The 15,705-nt window shown below is 38.3% G+C and overlaps 1 protein-coding gene across 1 annotated transcript in view; it reads right to left on the bottom strand.

The window, feature by feature from the left end:
- Window positions 1-6,060, bottom strand: part of nudt14 (nudix (nucleoside diphosphate linked moiety X)-type motif 14) — a 37,209-nt gene extending 31,149 nt beyond the window's left edge. The window contains exon 1 of the mRNA XM_042777633.1: window positions 5,886-6,060. Coding sequence (XP_042633567.1) covers window positions 5,886-5,966 — 81 coding nt within the window. The 5' untranslated portion in view covers window positions 5,967-6,060. The remainder of the gene's footprint in view (window positions 1-5,885) is intronic.
- Window positions 6,061-15,705: the final 9,645 nt, after the last annotated feature.

Raw genomic sequence — 15,705 nt, 5'->3', positions numbered from 1 at the left:
GTTTCGAGTTTGTTTCATTTGCTGTTTGATGTTTCTCAAATGCAAGAGAAATAGCAAAGCTTATGAGCTGGGCAACGCGGCAGTCGCACCAGTGTGACTGCTCACAAAAAATTAGACGCACCGGCAGAAAAAATGGTCTCAAAATGCAACCATTTGGTAGCAGTCTGGAGCCCTGCATGGACAGTCACAAGTCTCCCGGTTTTCATCCAAAATATCTTAAATTGTGTTCCGAAGATGAATGCAGCTTTTAGGGGTTTGGAACGACATGGGGTAAGTGATTAATGACAAAATTTTCATTTTGGGGTGGAGTATCCCTTTAAGACTAAAATTGCACTTTGAAAAGCTTGATAAATACTCTTCCGCTATTGATATTGTCTCAGATTCAACCCTCTTTTGTTCTGTTTCGACTCAAAAAAAAAAAAGAAGTTGCTCAAGGGGGTGTTGTAGCAATGCCATAGAAGGCAATTCTTAAAAGAGCTAAAAAGTCACAGGCACGCAAAGCTTTTGCACAGCGATTGTCTGCAAGCTGTGACATCAACACATCATAAAGGAACAAAAACTTTATTGACTTAAATTGTATTTATCGAATGTTTATTTATTTTATTATTTATCGAATGTTTATTTATGTTTTCATCGAAATACTGAGAACAAACACAGACACTTGCACAATTCCGTGGCTGCCACAGGGAAACAAACTGCATCCACTGTTCCCTTAATGCTGGGTTCTTTGGGAAGCTGAACAAAGTTATCTTTCTCTCACAACCAAAAACACTTCTGGTGACAACTGTTGATTTCATGGTCTAAAATCAAAATGAAAAACACTTCTCGAGCAAGTCCTGTGCAGTGCTGCTAACAACTTCTGTAACCCGAGTGAAGCATGTTGATGGGCATGCTCTTGCTCTTGCTGAAGTGCGCGCACGTTCTTCTGGAAAGAAGTGCCCATACAAGGAATTTCACACATCATACAGGGCCAAAAACTTTCAGTAAAAAAAAAAAAAAAAGAAACTTAAATGATCCTTGAAGTGGTGTATTGGGCACAGAAATACTCCATTGTCATACGTCCAATTCGTTTTTTTTTTAACTTTGGCCATGTTTAGCATGAGAATAAGTCAGAATGCATGAAATAGCATTAGACCTTCCCTTTAAAGTGGTCATATGATGCGATTTCAAAGTTTCCATTCCATTTAGAGTGTTATAAGCTCTTGGTGCATAAAGAAGATCAGTAAAGTTGCAAAGACTAAAGTCTCAAATCCAAAGAGATATTCTTTATAAAAGTTAAGATTTGTCCACGCCCTCCTAAAATGTCTTGTTTAAACACGCCCCCACGTCTACATCACTGTGTGGGAAGATTTGCATAACACCGCCCAAATGTTCACGCAAAGAAAGAAGGCATAACTTTCATTCTCGCTGTAGTATTGTTGTTGCCGCCATGTTGTGGAGATGCTGAGTATTTCGTTGTGAAAGCGAAACTACTTTGTTTGGCCTTCCAAAAGAGGACAATATCCGCTTAATCATGCCTAGAACTTATCTGTGCTGGTTGCTGAAGAAATACACTTCGTGCTGTGGATCACCGGATCGGCTTTCACCATGGACGAAGCAGAGTCCAGCCCGGGGTCGCATGTTGTTGCCGCAAGCCCGCCGGCCCCGCCTTTCTCAAGTCTGCCAGCCGTTCCTCACTCAAGCCCGCAGTGTGTGACGCTGTGTGACGCATTTTATGGAGGACTGTTTCCTGAACCTGTGCTCAAAGGCTGTTCTATAAAGTGAGGCAGTTACAACTTTGTAAGGACAGTCTGGCGCTTCTGACTCACAACCTGTAAGTACATTTTTTATATTTAAAGAATTTGCCATCAATGATTCAAACGCGAGTTTTGAGCAGTGTAGAGTAGTGCTTGTTGTTTGTCGTTTCTCCAATCACAAATGCAGACATGGTTTTGTTTACGTGGCACGATGCGATCCGCAACGCGTAAAAACACAGTATAAGTCATTATAATCAGTAATTATGCCTTCACTGGATGCTACAAATGCCTCATTTGTAATGGGTTTTATTGGTGTGGTCTCATCGTGCCGGGAGATGCCATCACAGTATGTTAAGGGCGTAATATTTCCATCACACGGTTGAGGTATTTAGCCAATCACGACACAATGGAAAGCTGGCTAATCACATAAACTGACAGTAATCACTGATAAGCTACTACTAAATATTGTAGAAACTTAATTTTCTGTAAAGTTGCTTTGCAATGATTTGTATCGTAAAAAGCGCTATACAAATAAACTTGAATTGAATTGAAATTGAATTAATGAGCATACACCTCGCTTTTCAGAATGATGAGAATTTAGCTTTGTAAAAATCCGCGCGTTTGGTGCATTACACCAAATATACAACATAATGTTCTTTTTAGCAACATCATATGACCCCTTTAAATGTTTTTCATGGAAACATTGATGCCAATATATTAAGCGTATACTCTCTCGACTTGGAATCAAATGGGCTAGTCTTGACTATGATGCTCTTTGGAAGAATTCATGTGCCAAACTTTCCTTTGCCACACAATGAAAAGCAGTGCATAAAACACTCATCCATGGAACCTTCTAACTTTGTACATTAAAAATATATTTTTTTTTTCTAAACAGAGACTATGAAATATGTGAATATGAACAAGTTCATTTAGCAGAACACAGTTTGCAGGATGGAAAGTGCCATACTGTACAAAAACGTTTTCTCACAGTCACTGAAAATTAAGTAAAAGGTGTAGTGCCAAGGTGAGAGGTGGGCTGGATGGTGGCAAAATTTGAAAGTACAGGTGGCAGAATGGATCGGCAGCAACCGTCTACTGCTACATGGCAGCAGGGCTGTGTGGGTGGCAAAGCGCTGTGACTCAGTGATGCGGCTGGTGTTGAAAAAACTTCCTTCACAGAGGCAAAGGCTGGAGGTGTGGGTGCATAGATTGCACTTATCTTCAGTTTCACCTGAAAGTGTCTGGTGTTTTCTGACCTGCACTTTAAAGAGCTTAAGACCTCCTACGATCATTCATAATGGAAAAGTGGGACAATTAAGGCCTAATTATTCTTTTCAACATGCCTGAATTCATACATTTGCAATCCTGACAACACTTTGTAATTATTAACATAAATTGTATCTATGAACTGACTGGCCTAAACATTTTTTTTCTTTCACTCTAATGGACCTATGCAGTATTTCTAACACAAAGCAAATCTATTCAAATGGCGTGCATTACTATTACCTACCATAGCATCAATTTCATAGCAGAATCCTGTCTTTTTTCAAAAAATAGACATGCTTAAGTGTTTAATCAACACTCTGTGAATAAAAGCTTTAAAACGCAAAGGCAAACAAAAAATGAGGGCCTGCCAACACTGCCAAATTTTCACAGGGTCCTCCTCAGTAATTCCAGCATAGTAATAGGAGAAAAAGGTATCAAGTTAGAAGGTTTCATGTATTTGGGGCATACGTATGCACTTGTGAATAGAAATCTATTCAAATCGGGAAATCCTTACCAATAATCCTCCCTACTGTCTGGATACCTAAAAAAAAATTACATGCGGAAACCATTGTCAAGTAAATACGTTCATCTACTGCATGTTGGCATGGTGCTTGGTAAACATGAACACAAATATAATTTTTTATAAATATAATTTTTAAGTTGGACTTGCAAAGAAGTTATTTACTAGGGAAAATGTACAAAATTAGAGGATACTTCAGGGTGCCAAACAGTGTTATAGTCAAGACCGGCTCAGTCCGAGTACAAGCTGAGACTCTGAAACAATGTTTTTTTTTTTTTTTTTTTGGCACCTTTGTTGTAATGTAACTTTATAGTGGAGAAAATGTTCTTTAGATTATTACAATAAGAAAAAATGGTTCTTTAGAATTGTTCTCTGAAAGGTTCCCGAATGATTCCTTTATGCATTCCTTTATGGTGAAACCCTCCTTCTGGAACCTTTATTTTTAAAACCGAGACTGGAAAAGGGCTGAGTCCAAATCTAGACTAAGACCATTTAGACAACGGAAATATGCCAGTACCACACCAACCTAGAAATCATGCTAAAATGTTGAAACAGCATTAAATCAAATAAGCCTCTGAGCAGGGCCTGAGAATTAATTGGCTGTTCTTTACTTTACCTTACTTTAACATTAATAGACTTAATCTAATAGCAAGAGAATCTCGAGAAGCACCATACATTCCATCCATGCCCGCACAGAGTAGCGGATGTGCATGACTAAGACACCTCATATGGTGGATCCAAGATCCGCTTGTCAAACTGTAGCAGGGGGAAGTATGACTGTATTCTGAAGTATGCAACACACAGCTTGAGGAGAACAATCAAAGAGGAAACACCCACAGGTGCTCTGCTAAAAAAAACAAAGGTTTTAATCTATGCCAGTACAACACAAGGAAAAATGACGTCAACTAAGGAAAACTCTATGGATGTGTTGACATATTTGCTACCACAGTTTCACAGAAAAGGATGGGGATGCATGCCAAAAAGCAGTCAGTACAAACAGGTTAAAAGATTAAACCATACCCGTAGGCTATTTGAATATAACTGCAAGGTCTACAGATGTGTTGGCACGGGATTTTTGCCATCACTCTGTTCATAGAAATAAGAAAAGGAACCCAACACAAAAACAGTTTAGAAGATAAAACCAGGGTCAGGGTCACAAAGTAAACACAGTTTCAGTCAAAAAGACACTGAGAGTGCCTAAAAGATTATTTTAAAATTATATTTCAAACATATGCACGTGATGGTGTGTGTTGTTGAATGTATAGCTACTAGCTAATGTAAAAAAAGTCTGATAAACTCACTAAATAAAATAAAATAAATTAAAAGGATCATTGCAGCATGATTGGTCGATACGGTGGCATTCTATCTGCTAAAATCAACAATGAAATATAGAGTAACAGCTATGATACAAAACAACTGTTCACCACCCGACTGCACAGCTACCACAGACGACTGTTTTGCTAACAACATTCTGCTATGCCAAGAAATATATTCTAGTGAGTTGAAAGATATCCCACTTAATGAATCTGCTTAAAAATGTTTTAATAATTCGTCCTTATACTTAAATTTAATATTCATACAAGCAAAAAGGCCTCTACTGAGCTACTGAGAGTTGTCCCTAATAATTGCCTTTACCCCTGACTATCAAAATAAAAAGCAGTGACTTGCTGTATATATATATATATATATATATATATATATATATATATATATATATATATATATATATATATATATATGTGTGTGTGTGTGAAAAATTTATTTTAAAAATGTATATTATTAAAAAAATTCACACACACACATATATATATATAATGTAAGTTTTGATAGATAGACAGACAGACAGACAGACAGACAGACAGATATGATGATATTTAGATAGATAGATAGATAGATAGATAGATAGATAGATAGATAGATAGATAGATAGATTTAATAACATAGCTTGTTTTAGCATGTCTCCATCATGTTCAGTTCAAGATCGCGTTTCCTCAGTACCAACTATACAATATTGTGTGCATCAGGCTTTTAATAAAGCTTTAATAAGCAGACTGTGCTGCTTTTAATGTAAAGCATGTGCTCGAGGGAAAGAGGTTGCTGCCCTGTCTATGGATTAATAGCGTCTTGCTAGTTAAGCTAAGAAGACATTACACGAAATCAGCAACATCTTCTTTCAGCAAATACATCGTTTGTCATATTGAACGACGCAATGTATGTTATGCCCATCCTGAAACATTAGACGCAATGTTGGTCGATAAAAGCAATGACAGAATGAATGGGGGCTGGGCTGCTGACAGCAAAATGATGAGGTGTGACCGCATCACTGACAGATGATAACGTGCGATTAAACTATAGCGACTCACCTGGTTATAATGCACCCTAAACGGTCTCAGATAGTTAGAGCTGGTGCACGGAACCACCTTAATATTATTGATCTGCTCCATGGCTTTGATATAGCTGCCCACGGGTACTTCTCACCACAGATGGCAGAGCCGCAGACTACTGGAGGACAAGAGGAAATGTCTACGGAAGCCTGCGAAGGGCAAAATAAGAACGCTGTTAGTCTTTGCGTTTGCCAAAAACTAGCCCAATCGTGTTCCGGGGGGTACAATACTCGTAAAATACACGTTTTTGGAAGGGTTATCGTGGTAAAATTCACATTTCAGGGGCTAAATATCACGTCATTGGGGTCTTCAACCTACGGCAACAGTTCCGCGGACTTGGCAACACTGATACAGATGTGCTAAGCTTGTGCAGGCATTACCTCAGATTTAGCGCCAACTTCAGGAAGCGAGGAATTCGCTGAATAAAAAAAGTGCAAAAACTCTACTTAATCACTGAGAATCTCTCAAGAAACATACACTGCCCAAATAGAATGTGTCATTTGACCGCTCACCTTCCTCGACAGAACAAGTACAGTATTCAACCATTAGCTATATTAGCTTTTGGGAAATTAATATGTAAGGTTGTAGTACAAATGTGGAAAAAGCGTAAATTAACAAGAAATTAAATACTTTGTATGTGATGCATTATGTAGTGAGTAACAACAAAATGTTTATATTGGTTTTATCATTTTAAAAAAAATATATATATTTATTTATATGAGTTCATATACATTTTTATATGACTTATGCAAGGTAACGAGGTCACGTGACAATAATGTAGCATACTGTCTGAAACATTCTTTTATGCTTTTATTAGCAGCAGTATTCCATTCTAGACACATCCTTTCTGACTTCCATCTTATAGCAGAAGTATTTCATCCTCATTTTACTCACACAAAAACACTAAAAGCATCTATCTACCATTGCAAAGTAAATCTTTCTGCTTATCTGATGGCCATAAAACATCAGTAATATGAGGGAACGTCTTACCATGTGGTTTCAATGTAGTTTGAGGAAACAGAATGCTGCATTTGACTTGGATGTCTTAAGAATGGCAGAGGTAAGCTGTGTGGATCATGATGGGTGCAAGTTTCTTATCTGACCTTATGCCTCTGCTAACGTCTCATCAAAACCAGCTGAAGAAGCTTATCCTCTCTTCCTTGAACATCTTTATTTATCTTTAATTTCTTTTTCTTCAATGGTTGAGTCTTGAGGTGATGTACTTGGGGGTTCCAGCACTAAAGCATGCAGACTCTCTGAGGAACCGCTAAAAGTAGGCTCAAAATTGAGAGTCAATAATGATATAGCCTAAAATAAGGGTTCAAAACAGTGATGAAGCGAGAGAGGAGGATGCTTGTTTGTCACCATCTTTTTTACATGCACACAAAGCGCAAAACTGTCACCTCTGTGTAGGGTGACAGTTTTCCTTTGTCTGATTTAGATGTCTGTGATCACAGCTCTCAAATATAGAAATGACATCATCTATTCGGTTCATCATAAACAAGTGGAAAATATGTCTATTGATGGCTTGACATGATTTCAGAGACAGCAGAAGTGGAGCAAATTGCTAATTACACTGAGATAATCACCTAGGGACCTATATGCCTGCCAGGTCAAGGTTACAGATATATAAACTGGGAAAAAAAAAAAAAAAAAAAAAAAAAAAAAAAAAAATGGGTCCATATATATATATATATATATATATATATATAAATATATATATATATATATATATATCATACTAGATTTTTATATAAAAAAAAAAACAAAAAAAAAAGACCCAAAGGCAGATTTTTACTAGATTTTTATCTTTCAAGATCTTTATCTTTTTTATCTTCTCCTGTAAAAATCAAACAAGTATTATAAACAAAGACACCAAAAACAAAGACCCTCATGTGGTCATAAGTTTCTCTGTATATCCACAGTGATTAATGTGATGACAATTCAATCCACAATATACTCCACACCCTGTTCTTTCAATCATATTTCTCATACCTCTAATCATAGTTCTCAGAACTCTCCCACACGAACAGTTTCCTCCCCTTGGTTCCTCTTTCCCGCCCTTCCAATCTTCTGAGTTTGACTGGAAAAATGCATGTTCTAATTTGATCTAAATTAGATCTTTTGATGAAGGCTCGGTGGAAGTCAGTCGATAAGGCGGCAAGGAAATTCAGCGTGTTCCTTATGGACCTGGGGTGTGCACCTTTCCAAGCATCATTAGACACAATACTGTGCGGTACAGTGTTTTTGGTTGCTTACAATAATACAATAATCAGTGCAATCACAAAAGCACCTTACAGGCCCAGCCAGGAGGTGTTGAGAGGATCTGAAGACTTGCAACACCCAGGATGCCCTGACTTTGATGCTAAACTAAGGGAGAGAGAATGATGTCACCCAAACTGCAATATGGCACTCTGTCTCGGACATTCCGAGGGTCCCAATCTCTTCAAGCCAGTTTCCTCCTTGAAGGGCCAGAAGTACCACCTTCCATACACTGGCAGGATGTAACACTTTTGCTGGCTGATTTACATCTAAATAAACATTGCCAGACAAAACAATGTGCGAGTGGAATGGAAACGCAGCCCTTTTTTCTCCACCCGGCCAGTTGATATGAGCCGATTGCACAAGGCTGCAGTCTATGATAAGCAGTATATTGGAGGTTCACAGTCGTGGCTTTCAGAATTGAAGAAGTGGTTCACAGAGAGTTTAAGGAATCTTTCATGGGATTTGATTAAATGTATGCATATGTATGCATGAATACTGATATTAAAATTTTTTCATTTATTACAAAAACTTTGTTCTTTTCAATAGACAGCACTGAAAATAATGATAACATGCAGTTTAATAAGTCATTAATTCGGGAATCAGACTAAACTGGTCACGCAGTATGTTTTTGAATTACTAAAAAGAACTGGCTCATAAGAGTCATTGGCAATGACTCACATTCACAACCTGGGTAAATATATATATATTTTGCCTCATTTATGTCTTATTCTCCAGTTCTATTTCTAGCACAAAGTAAAATGCTTTGTACCAAAAGAGATTAAACATCCACAGGACTTGGAAGCTATTTATATGAGCCATTGTAAATAGCCCTGTGTTCTGCCACAGCGTATTTGTATGAACTGCCCTTGATTGAAACAGTGCACTGTATCCAAATAAGGAGCCAAAGGAGTGAAAGTCTAGGAACACAAGATAACTTGAGATGAGACATGGCTCATTACACAGTCTATCTCTTACAGCTGAATGCTGATACTGGATCTCCCGGTCTTCCTTTTTGTCAATGTGAGCCCCCCTGCAAGACCCCCTGTATCTTATCAGACCATCTTTTTGGCTCAGGAGCCCAAACAGAGTGCTAATCCTGCACCCCTGTGTGCACCTCAGGGCGCTGCTGTGGTTTGGACCGTCCCTTCACTCTGAATTACACTCTTTGGTGCTGCAACATAAGCCAGGCCACTGCTGGCTCCACAGAATACAGGGTCATGGAGCCTCACACACTCCTTTTCATATTTCTAGCTTTCTCTCTGTCTCCTCTGGTAGTCTAGGCACAGTAGGTTTATCAGCAAGAGTCAAGCAGGGATTTGTTGTTGCTGGAGATGACAAAGGTCAGACTTCTGGGAATGCACTTAGCTGAGGTGCCTGCTACCCTTCTGTTAGTGTTCACAGGGTGTCGGACCAGACACACATCCCGTATAGATTGGGGGATTTGAAGGTCAGTTGCATATGGGTCAATGATATGACTGTCCACTATAAAGAAAAGTATCTTTTTCAAATCTTTTCATAACACATGCAAAGTTCTTCGAAATGTATTCTTAGTACTGATGTTTTGAACTTTGATACCAGTTTAATGACTCTAAAAATGTAATTTGTACTGACAGCTGTAAGTGTGTGTGTGTGTGTGTGTGTGTGTGTGTGTGTGTGTGTATATATATATATATATATATATAAATATATATGTGTGTGTGTGTGTGTGTGTGTGTATATACATGAATGAAAATCTCATATATACCAAAAACATTCTTGTCATAAGAAAGTCAAATTATGTAATATTTTAAGACACTTAGTGACCTTGACAAATATCCATGAGGGTCTGCACTGCAGTAGTCCTCTCTATGATATAATTTCCTGTTTCCTGTTTTTTTCCCTGCATGTTTCTGCAATAGTGGTAAAGTATTCTTGATTATTTTATATTTCTTATATTTATCTAATAAAGCGTGTGTGTGTGTGTGTGTGTGTGTGTGTGTCACCTTGACATTTATGCACCTAACCAAAAATATCAAAATTATTTTTAATACAAATGTTAAAACATGCTCATCATAGAAGTTTAAAGATGAGTTAAAAATGAGTGTCACTGACCTGTCACATATTCCTTCCATTTTATTCCAGTATTAAAAACTAAAAAATCTAATTACATAATTAGAAAATTACTCAAAAAAGTTAAGTGATGCTGTACTGAGAGGTTGCAATGCAGCCTCTACAGCAATGCAACTAATGCACCGTGACCATCACAAGTCAAAAAGCTGGGCTGGAAAATAAAGGGTCGTACGTGATGCCATGCGGGCTGGTGTGATATATACGGCTTTGGGCGGGACAAGAATGGCCATTGCCTGTCACATCAAATGAGACTTCGACTCTCCTCCCTTTCCAGGTAGGGCCTAAATTAAGGCAACCTGATCTGTGTGGAACTCGCCTCTCCTGAATAGTCTTCAAAGCAGCAGGCCTCTCTTCCATCCAAGGCCTTTGTAATGGAATCCACCGCTGTTATTTTGCCTCTTGTATTTTCAGGCAGGGCTATTATTGTTCTCGGCCCCGGATGTGTTACCCAGACAGAATTCCCGCGTCCTGCTCTTTATTTTGCTCAAAAATTATAACCCATGTACTCATACCAACAGATCAAGAGTTACAAACAGAAGAGAGATCATGAAAAAGGCCGTTTGTGACTCTGATGTGTTGAGAAAGATGATGGTAAAGGGATAAAGGGGTGCCTAAGGAGGTATTTTTAGAAGTGGACAAAAGTGGCAGTCGTCTTTGGGTATCACAGGGCCACAGGCCTGACAAGGCAACTGAACCTTGGTCTCTCTCTTTCTCTCAATTTACTAAGGAACAGCTGACCACCCCCTCTCTTGCAGGGGGACTATTTTAAATGCCACGAAATTCAAATCCTATTGTTTTTATATGAGCTCTGGCCTGAGTATGTTTGCGAGATGGCTTGTGCCTCTCATCACCATGGGAATGCACATTCCCTTGCTAATTACTTGCTTGAATTGGCCCACAGAGACAGTTAATGACACGTAACCTGATCTCAAAAACAGCCTGTATATGGAACAAGGGGTTACGGAGGGCGGCGCAGCGGCAGCAGCAGGGGGCTGTAGTGGAAAAGGTGACCAGAGAGAAACACAGTGTGACACACTAAACCAACTGTGCAAGCGCAGTTCTGTCTCTAATTCCATAGACCATTATGTGTCCCATAACGGTGGGGGGAAGATCGGTCATAGTTGTGGGTTAGGCACTATGGCAGAGGGCTCTCTGTTGCAGCTGTGTTCATTAACTGCAGTCTAAGAATAATAATTAGTGCTTTTGTCACGGCAGTGTTGTGTGCACTGTAGTCACTGCAGAACTGTTTGGAGAGGGACTGTGGCCCTAAACATCCACTACATATAATGATGTGTCAAGGAAGCTTGGCTAAAAAAAAAAAAAAAAAAAAAACACGTAAAAGAGGTGATTAACAGCCCCTAAACAAAACTAAAGTCTGGTTACTACCAGGAATAGGCCTCCTCTTCCACAGCTTATATAGCTAAAATAACATGAAATAAAAACGAACAATACAGCATTATTTATTTTTAATTGAGCTCAAGTTATATAAATTAACATTCGCTAATGTATTATGAACAAACATTAATTAACCTTAATTATTTTTAACAAATACCATTAAACTATTTTCAGTATTTTATAATAAAAATAATAATAATAACTGTTATTGTTATTATTGGTTAATGTTCATTTCTAATATCAATCATGTGTTGTTTGAAACCCCAGCGGGATTTGACTTGCTGCTCTCCCCGTTCTGTCCAAGCATGGCTGCATGGACAGAACCATGCCGCCAACACTAACTGTATACTATATAATTCTAATAAATATACTTTGGCAAAGTGGTCCTGACTAAACCTATTTAATAAATATTGATGTTCATTGTTAGGCCAAAATACATAATGTGTTAATTAATGTTAACCTCAAGGAATCAAATGTTACCTCAAGGTTTAATATAGTCATAAACAGGGCGAATCAGAGCCCAGAATCATCTGAGGCTAAAATGAATAGTATAGCAGAGAAGTAGATACAGCAGTACTCAGTTATTATAAATGCTGTTCTGGAGATGGAAAAGCCTTTGAAAGCTGGCCTTAAATCATCACATTCATTATCGAAAGTGAGTGTAAAACACGTGCAGAAATCATCTGGGTATTCAGAACCTATTTTAATCACTGTGGGGCAGAATTCGTTATCAGTGTGAAGAAAGTTTCACACCCCCACTGAACTACCAGCATTCATTTTCACCTCTGGCTCAGAGTGAGCAAGACACCTGCGGTGGTAAATTTTTTTTTTTTTTTCCCCATATTCTGAAACAAGTTAGAGACTGAGACTGAGAATGACAAAAAAATCAAGATTTGTCTTTTTTGGAAAAGGAAAGGGTGGTCATGCTATGGTAAAAAACATGACAAATACAGTACAGAATGTCCACAATGACAACCATTTACATGAAAAGGATGTTTATTTGCTGCCTATCTCTTCCTGTATGTTTGCGCATTAACGTTTAGTAACCTATTAGTCACTGATGGTCTTACAGTAAACTGTTAATCACATAAGCCACACTCATACACACTAATACTGTATGTATGATGCCTACGCCCTCCAAGCTGATTCTCATCTACAGTAACACATTTATCACATAGCTCCTTACAGTCTTTATAGAAGCGATGTGATAAGTCTGCAACTTTATGAGGGATAAGCGCCATCCATTGGTCAGAGTCCTGAACTGCCATTTTCACCCCCGGAATCCAGAAGATTTATTGTATTAAAATTAATTCATAAGACACGGTTAAGCCAAATTTATGTCTTCTTAATGATAATTCTGGTTTCTGTATAAGCTCAATACAAAAAATAATGTTGTTTGCTGGTTTTAAAGCTGCAAAAAAGGCAATAATACAGAACTGGTTTACACGTATTGGATCCATAGTCTTCTTAAAATAGTAACCTGTGAATGTACAACAGCACAAATTAATAAGGCCAAACCTAGTACTATTGGTGTTTGGCAGTGTTTTTTTTTTTTTTTTCTAAAATACAGGATCGTGAGTAATCCCCTTCCCCTTCCCTCTCTCTTTCATTGGAATATGTAAAATGATTATATGTCTGTTGTTGTTGTTTTTGGCATTCTATCCTGATTGGATGTTATGATGTTATATATGTAAAATACTAATAAAAAGTTGATCACAAAAAAAAAAATATTAATAATAATTCACAAGCACTATGTGTTCAAACACAAGCATACAAAAACATCTTCATCTCAGCTATTGTACTCCTCAATAAAACTCTAAATCAATCTTTAAGCAAACATACGTCAATTAGCCACAAATCCATCAAAAGATCCTGCTGCAGCACAACAATTCCCCAGTTATGGCAGCCACACTTGCAAGGCCTTGAAAAAAGATTTCCAGAGTAAAGGCCCATTATCTGAAGCCAGGGTGTTTTGTTGTGCAGTGCTTTTGATTCTGCAGCCCTCCCATGGGTGCCAGCAGTACGTCAGTGACCGGACGGCTGTAAATAAAGCCAGAGAGTTTTGGGTAACTCCCTCGAGGCTCCCTCTTTTCCTGTGCCACCCGCTTCAGAAGGGCAATATTATTCTGTCCCCAGGTCTGAAGAATGATTCCATTGTACTAGAGGTAGAATGCGGCCTTCCTCCGAGCCTACTTTACTGCCGCCGTTCTTTATTCAAACAGCACCACCTTTATCTGCCCTCCGCTGTACGTGCTCCTGCTGTCACTCTCTGGGCCCGGGCGGATTTGGTAGATAGGCCCCGATAAGGGTGTCGCACTATCCAAACATGTCCCAGCAATGGGACTGGGTGACTAGCAGGAAGCGTCAACAAAGAACGGGGTATTAAAAGCTCTCGACAAGTTTGATTGTTTCCCATCACGATAATCGTAATTGTAAGGTGCTTTAAAACTGCTGATATCCTGTACATGCCTTTCATTGTTGCATTGTTTGCCCTTTAAGACCACCAAGGAACAACTTATTAATAATAATTAAGAATTATGCATCGGTTCTGTATAAACACAGGGTAAATAGTTCAATGCTTAAAGTATTTGAAAGCTACGTTGCAGGTTTGTCAGCCATGGACGGTGAACGACAACAGTGTGTTCCTTAATGCCGATGCATTTGTGCTTTGGGGTTGCATTTGGATCTTTTGTTCAGTGTTGGATAGTTTCCTGTATATCACCACACCTGTGTGTGCCCAGAAATCAGCAGAGGGGTCAAACCGCCTGCCCATACATGTTAGCATTTTTCTCTCAATCAGGCCACGGCTTTGGTAATCCTGGAAAAAAAAAGACTTTGTAAAGAAGGGATTGGCCTAAGTCAAAATACACTCCTGTTTTTGGTTTCTATGGAGCATGTGTGCCTACTTAAAAGCTGAGATCCTGATCATTTAATGTAAATAACAACACATAAGAATATAGTATTTCACATCAACAAGGACATTTGGCCAGTTGCTATGGCCTACTTATACAAAACTGCCAACATGTTGAGATACTCACGTCTCTCCTTAAAGGAATAGTTCTCCCCAAAATAAAAAATCTGTTATCATTTACTCACCCTCATGCTGTCCCAAACATTTTGTTTCTTCTGCAGAATATAAAAGATATTTGTAAGAATGTTTCAGCTGTTTTTGTCCATACAATGAAAGTTAATGGGATCCAAAATGTTTAAGTTCCAAAAAGGACAGTAGTTTGAAGTTTGAATCCATGATGCAATTGTAGTTTTCCAAAGTGAAACAAACACTAAGATTAAAAGATAGGGATTTAATCCTTATTTATAACTGAGATTAATCAGTCCACAAGTTTTTATTTCTATTTTTATTCTGGAGTGAACTACTCCTTTAAGAGGAACTAATGCCAGGCCTATATACTATACCAGCTGAGACCAGCATTTGAAATGGAGTCGGTTTCCTCCATTTGATTCCACCGACTGACATTATACTATATATATATATATATATATATATATATATATATATATATATATATATATATATATATATATATATATATAGTAGTTTAATTCACCTATTTCTTTTCTTCTCTCTGTTTAATTGCCTCCCCTGATGACAACAATCTCTTATATCGCTGCATTGTACTTTAGGAAGATAGTGTTACAGCAGAGATCATATTTCTGCTTAGCTTTAGCTCATTTATAACGTCCACCTACTCTCTCCATAATCTATTGGCTTTACTGGAAATGGTGTTTGGCTTTAGCCTCAGTTCCTCCAACCATGACAGTCTGAGGGAAAGTGTATGATAAGCAGGACTTAAGCCATCATATGACAAGACTTGTTCAGGCTTTGCCCATGCAGTCCAGAGGAAGCCCGGCTACACTTAATAATAATTATGCAAAGAATTGAGAAAAGTACGGCCGGTGAGGCTACAGAACATATGAATAGAGTAGAATGTGCCTTCTGAGTGCCATTGTTTGGGGGTGCACTGGAGGTGGTGTGCAGCTGGTTTATCCATGAGCAGAAGAGCGAGCGTAG

Source organism: Cyprinus carpio, chromosome A20 (assembly GCF_018340385.1).
Source record: "Cyprinus carpio isolate SPL01 chromosome A20, ASM1834038v1, whole genome shotgun sequence".
NCBI lineage: Eukaryota > Metazoa > Chordata > Actinopteri > Cypriniformes > Cyprinidae > Cyprinus > Cyprinus carpio.
Note: the sequence above shows the minus strand (reverse complement) of the source record. Positions and strands in the feature narration are given on the sequence as shown.